We start from the raw sequence: 6,202 nt of genomic DNA, 5'->3' as shown, positions 1-6,202 counted from the left end.
TGGTAGTAATATTCTAAAGTGACACAAGTAAGTCAATTGATAAAACAAAGCGTTGATTCATTTTTTCATCACTTCGATTTAGCATATTCGGGTATTTTCAATAAAGGATTGTTTGCAGACGATTTCAAAATCTGGGAAGCTTTTGCTTAAAATTTAAAAAGCGCAAAAAGTAAAACAAGAGATCTATTCAACCCCCTTTTAGATCTGTCACATCATCTAACAACAAGCTGTCATGTCAGCCCAAATAAGGAAACTTATGCCTAACTAGGAGAGCCCATATCATATATATATATAGAGCCTACGAGCTCGGAGAGTTGAATGTACGACTCATCCCAAGAGCACAAAACTTAGTTAACTTGAGAATTTATTAAAGTTAGTCATTTTCTATTACCTATTTTGAATAAAGTGAAAGGCGTTTAACCTCCAATGTACAAATTCTTTTAAAAACTAATGATTATTGTACTCACATAAAGTAGATGTATTGCCAAGTTCATATAAATGTTGAACTTCCACTAAAAGATCAATGTCGCCTTAAAAGGCAATGTTAATCCTAAATTTTCATTTGGAGATCCTTGCATCCCTCACAGGCAATGTTAATGTTCGACTTCCATTGGAAGATCCTTACATTCAAGGAGCAACACTGATACATGGCCAACTTAAAAGTATTGCACGAGAGACTCAATTTAAAAGTCCCGCCTAACTGACTCAACTTAAAAATCTTAGCACGAGGAACTCAACTTAAAAAGTCTCGCTCGAGGAACTTAACTTTTAATTCAAAGATTATTCCACATAACTCATTTTCCAACAAGACGAACGAGACAAGCCAATTACTAGAATTAAGTTGTAAACGTTAACTACACCCACTTAAAATAATGAGTTAAATAAGCCGTTCCGATAAATTTCAAAGATTATTAAAATAAACATTTAATATTTATTAAAAAATTTAATAACTAATATCTCCATATCAATTAAATTCAAAATATAATTTACGTACATATATTTTAATATTAATTAGTTTATAAAAAGAAATTTACTATATTTTGAGTAAGTACACATATTTAAATATATTTTTAATATTTATTAGTTTATAAAAAGAAATTTACTATATTTTAAGTAAGTATACATATTTAAATCTTTATTTTGGCTCTAAAATTGGTAAGCAACATAAATTTCAAAATTCAAAATCACAAAATCCTTATTCCATTTCAAATTTCCAGCGCTTCATCTTAATAAAAAATCACCAAATTCAATCCAACCGTTGAATCCAAAACAAATAAAAATCCCAATCTATCTCTCTCTCTCTCTCTCTCTCTCTCTCTCTCTCTCTCTCTCTCTCTCTCTCTCTATAAAACCGATTCATTTCACCATTCTCTCTCTCTCTATTCTTCTCACCACCCTAGAAACCCTTCTTCTCCCCATTTTCGTTTCTAGGTCTTCTCTCAAACTTCAACATGCGTCAAATCCTCCACATCCAGGGCGGTCAATGCGGCAACCAAATCGGAGCCAAATTCTGGGAAGTCGTCTGCGCCGAGCACGGCATCGATCCGACCGGACGCTACACCGGCGACTCAGATCTTCAACTAGAACGGATCGATGTTTACTACAACGAAGCGAGCGGTGGCCGGTTCGTTCCAAGAGCGGTTCTCATGGATCTTGAACCGGGGACTATGGACAGTATCCGGTCTGGACCGTACGGTCAGATCTTTAGACCGGATAACTTTGTGTTTGGGCAGAGTGGTGCCGGGAATAACTGGGCGAAAGGGCATTATACTGAGGGCGCTGAGCTTATTGATTCTGTTCTTGATGTTGTCAGGAAGGAAGCTGAGAACTGTGATTGCTTGCAGGGTATGGTTTTTTCAACTTGTTCGGTAATTTAGGGTTTTGTTGATTTCTTTGATTTAGGGTTTTGTTGAACTCGTTTTGTTTTACTTTTGGAAGAAATGAAGTTGTAGTTAGTGTTGATGTATTCTTTTAGAGTCTTTTTGCTGACTGTGAAATGAGATCTGTGTTTCTGTTTTTGAAGTTTTGTGGCTGATTTTGAGTTGGTGTGTTTTTCGTATATAGTTGGAATCTTTCGTGCTTTGAAATTGCGAGTTAGGCATTTGATTTGTTTACTATTATAGATCATGGATTGCTAACTTCGTTGAAATTAGGTTTTAGGGTTCTTGATTTTGGTGTTTGCATGTGTTTATATGGGGTTTGATTTTTAGTTTCTGTGGCTGATAATGAAATGGGTGTTGTGTGTTTTGCCTGTGTGCTTGTTAACTGGTTTTGAATTTAGGTTTCATGGTTTTTGATTTGTGATTATTAGGGTTTACTTTTTTAGATTTTGTGGCTGAAAATGAAATGGGTGTGGTGTGTTTTTGTGTATGTGTGCAGGTTTTCAAGTATGTCATTCACTTGGTGGAGGAACTGGATCTGGAATGGGAACTCTGCTCATTTCAAAGATTAGGGAGGAATACCCTGACAGGATGATGCTCACTTTCTCTGTTTTCCCTTCTCCTAAGGTTTCTGACACTGTGGTTGAGCCCTACAATGCTACTTTATCTGTTCACCAGCTTGTTGAAAATGCAGATGAGGTTATGGTTCTTGACAATGAAGCTTTGTATGACATTTGCTTCCGTATTCTGAAGCTCAGCAACCCAAGCTGTAAGCTAGTTTGCTATTTCACATCTCAATGCATACCCTTTTCTTTACACTACTCATTTCTTGTGTGTTTCTTATAATTTTATTTGGAGTGTTTGCTTAGTAGTAATGTGTGATTTTCTATGTTGATGCAGTTGGTGATCTGAATCATTTGATATCAGCGACTATGTCTGGTGTCACATGTTGTTTGAGGTTCCCTGGTCAGTTGAACTCTGATCTCAGGAAGCTTGCTGTGAATCTCATTCCATTTCCTCGTCTTCACTTTTTCATGGTGGGATTTGCTCCTTTGACCTCCCGTGGCTCCCAGCAGTACAGGACTCTCAGTGTCCCTGAGCTCACCCAACAAATGTGGGATGCGAAGAACATGATGTGTGCTGCTGACCCTAGGCATGGACGTTACCTCACTGCATCTGCTATGTTTAGAGGCAAGATGAGCACCAAGGAGGTTGATGAACAAATGATGAATGTTCAGAACAAGAACTCATCATACTTTGTGGAATGGATCCCAAACAATGTCAAATCCACTGTCTGTGATATTCCTCCAACTGGTTTGAAGATGGCTTCAACATTTATTGGAAACTCAACCTCAATTCAAGAAATGTTCCGCAGGGTGAGTGAACAGTTCACTGCTATGTTCAGGAGAAAGGCTTTCTTGCATTGGTACACAGGTGAAGGAATGGATGAGATGGAATTCACCGAAGCTGAGAGCAACATGAACGACTTGGTTGCAGAGTATCAACAGTATCAAGACGCGACTGCTGATGAGGATGAGTATGGAGAGGAGGAAGGAGAAGAGGAAGATTATGGTCAACATGATATATGATTTTGAATGAAAGTTTGAGTATTAAAATCTGCTGCAACTTCATGTTGCTTTTTCAAACTAAGACTAGTTTTCTTATATTTCAATTACTATGTCTGTAAAATTGGTTTTGGTTTTGGTTTATTTGCTTTTATGTGTGACCAGTTGGTAGTTGAGTAAGACAGCTTAAACAATTCCTTTAAGTATCACTTTTGTTAGAATTAAACATCAATATTGATTCAAAATGATTGCCTTCATGAAATTCTATGAAATTTGGATGCTAAATTTATTTTTCATACTTTCTTCACATACTTGTTTTGCGTGTGTCATGTTCTTCTGATTTCTTTCCATAAATGATCTTTTTTTGAAAGGCTTGTTAAAGATCTTTTTCTGAGTGTACCTTTCATACACATTGTGTTCTCTTCTACCAAATTAATTGATACTTTTGTCATTTGATTGTCAATTTTTATAAGTTTCATGTCTACATGTATTATTATTAATTCACAAGTCTTTTTTAAGCAATGAATTTTTTGTTCCAATATATCTTTATGCAAACACTTCGTAAGGTGCATGCGTTATGAAACTTTATTTTCTTTTGGAGATTTTTTGTCTTAACGTGAAATATGATAAATACTAGAGGTAGGCTCACGGACACAATAGAAAATTCTAGATTTGAATCTTGGACAATACAGAAAATATTTAATTTTAATAATATTACTTAGAAAACCCTTTCTATATATGCTCGTGTGACATATTCTCAAAATTTCTATATACTATGATAATTATTAGATGAACCATAAAACGAATAAGTGATTGTTAAAAATAAAGAAAATTGAGAAATGATTAGTTTGGTCTCTAATTGGTGACATCAATAGTCTTTGAATGTACGCATTCCTACGCTAAATTGATTACACTATGAATTGAATGTACACATTCCTAAGCTAAAATGATTAATAAAATGATATGAATTGGTTGAATGATTGTTTGATTTTCTTTTTAATTGATTGTTTGATTTTTTTTTTTTTTAATTGGTGGTACTATTGCAATGTTTTCTCAAACGTCTGTTTTCTTAAGATAATCTGGCATAACAAAATAAGAGCTTATAAATTGACATAAGAAGTGTCTAGCATAAGCAAAAGAAGATAAGTAGCAACAACAGAAAAACATACAATCAAAAATCGTGTGATCTTGATCCAACGACCATAAGAATGCCGCATGTGTGAATGTCAAGAATTTTGATTGCAGTGAATCTGTTTTCATAAAACAATCATTCCAAAAACAACAAATCCTTAAAATTAGGGTAGGCCCCCAAAAAAGTTTTTTAGTTCCGCCACTAAGTTAGAGTCCAACTATTAATCCAACAAGGATATTTCAGTTAGAATCCACCATTAAAGATTAGGGATGGCAAACAGACCCAAACCTGCGGGGCCCACCCGCACCCGAACCCGAGTCAACGGATGAAAATCCGAGTTGACTGGGTTTGGGTTTGGGTGCCACCCGATATTTCGGGTGCGGGTTTGGGTAGTGTGAAACCCGCGTCCGAAACTCGAAATCACACCCGAATATATATATATATATATATATATATATATATATATATATATATATATATATATATATATATATATATATATATATATGGAAAGTTGTAAGAAAATTGTAGGAAAAATATATTTTATGTATTTTGTTGCGGGTTTGGGTTTGGATGAAAAAACCCGAACTCAACGGGTGTGGGTGTTATTTTGTCACCCGAATAGCTTTTGAGTTTGGGTTCGGGTTCGGGTGGTAATTTCGGGTGCGAGTTGTTAGAACAAGATTTGTTCTGATCAATTATCTTAGTTTTGATGATAACAATAATATGAATTTTGCTTAAGATAATATGGTACTCTAATCCAATGCAATTTCCTTTTCAGGAAATATATATAGAGTATGCATAATTCAGCGCTCAGAAGCTTTGTCTCAAGGGTTCAGCATGCAACATCAGAACATGGTCTGGCAAGACATCAGAAGATGGTCGAAGCAGAATCAGAACATGGGTCTATGGAAGCATCAGAAGAACATGAGATCAGAAGCACTGAAGTTTTGATGGTATCACGCTCAGAAGCACTTCAAGGTCAGAAGATCAGAAGATGCTATGCACCAAGCTGTTTGACTCTGATGATATTCAAACGTTGTATTCACAAACATCAGATCAGAAGGAAGTACACGTGGCAAGCTACGCTGACTCACAAAAGGAACGTTAAAAGCTATTAAAGGCTACGTCAGTAGACACAGCGTGAACAAGGCTCGAGGTAGTTGACAAAAGCGAATAACATTAAATGCGATGCTGTACGGAACACGCAAAGCATTAAATGCACTCAACGGTCATCTTCTCCAACGCCTATAAATATGAAGTTCTGATGAGAAGCAAGGTTAACGATTCTGCACAAAACAACTCATATTAACTTGCTGAAACTCTGTTCTATTCAAAGCTCAGAATCTTCATCTTCATCAAAGCTCACTACATTGCTGTTGTAATATATTAGTGAGATTAAGCTTAAACGTTAAGAGAAATATCACAGTTTGTGATTATAGCTTTTAAGAAGCAATTGTAATACTCTTAGAATTGATTACATTAAGTTGTAAGGAACTAGAGTGATCGTGTGGATCAGAATACTCTAGGAAGTCTTAGAGGTTATCTAAGCAGGTTGTAACTAGAGTGATCGTGTGGATCAGTATACTCTAGAAAGTCTTAGAGGGTATCTAAGCAGTTGTTCC

The 6,202-nt window shown here is 35.7% G+C and overlaps 1 protein-coding gene across 1 annotated transcript; it reads left to right on the top strand.

The window, feature by feature from the left end:
* Positions 1-1,335: 1,335 nt before the first annotated feature.
* On the top strand, positions 1,336-3,690 carry LOC131601347 (tubulin beta-1 chain). Its single transcript, XM_058873130.1, has 3 exons — positions 1,336-1,845; positions 2,380-2,649; positions 2,781-3,690. Exons 1-3 carry the CDS (start codon positions 1,452-1,454, stop codon positions 3,467-3,469), a joined length of 1,353 nt encoding a protein of 450 aa, XP_058729113.1. The 5' UTR covers positions 1,336-1,451; the 3' UTR covers positions 3,470-3,690.
* Positions 3,691-6,202: the final 2,512 nt, after the last annotated feature.

This window comes from Vicia villosa, linkage group LG5, assembly GCF_029867415.1.
Source record: "Vicia villosa cultivar HV-30 ecotype Madison, WI linkage group LG5, Vvil1.0, whole genome shotgun sequence".
In the NCBI taxonomy this organism is placed as follows: domain Eukaryota; kingdom Viridiplantae; phylum Streptophyta; class Magnoliopsida; order Fabales; family Fabaceae; genus Vicia; species Vicia villosa.
The sequence above is the reverse complement of the archived record's forward strand: the minus strand, read 5'-3'. Positions and strand labels throughout refer to the sequence as shown.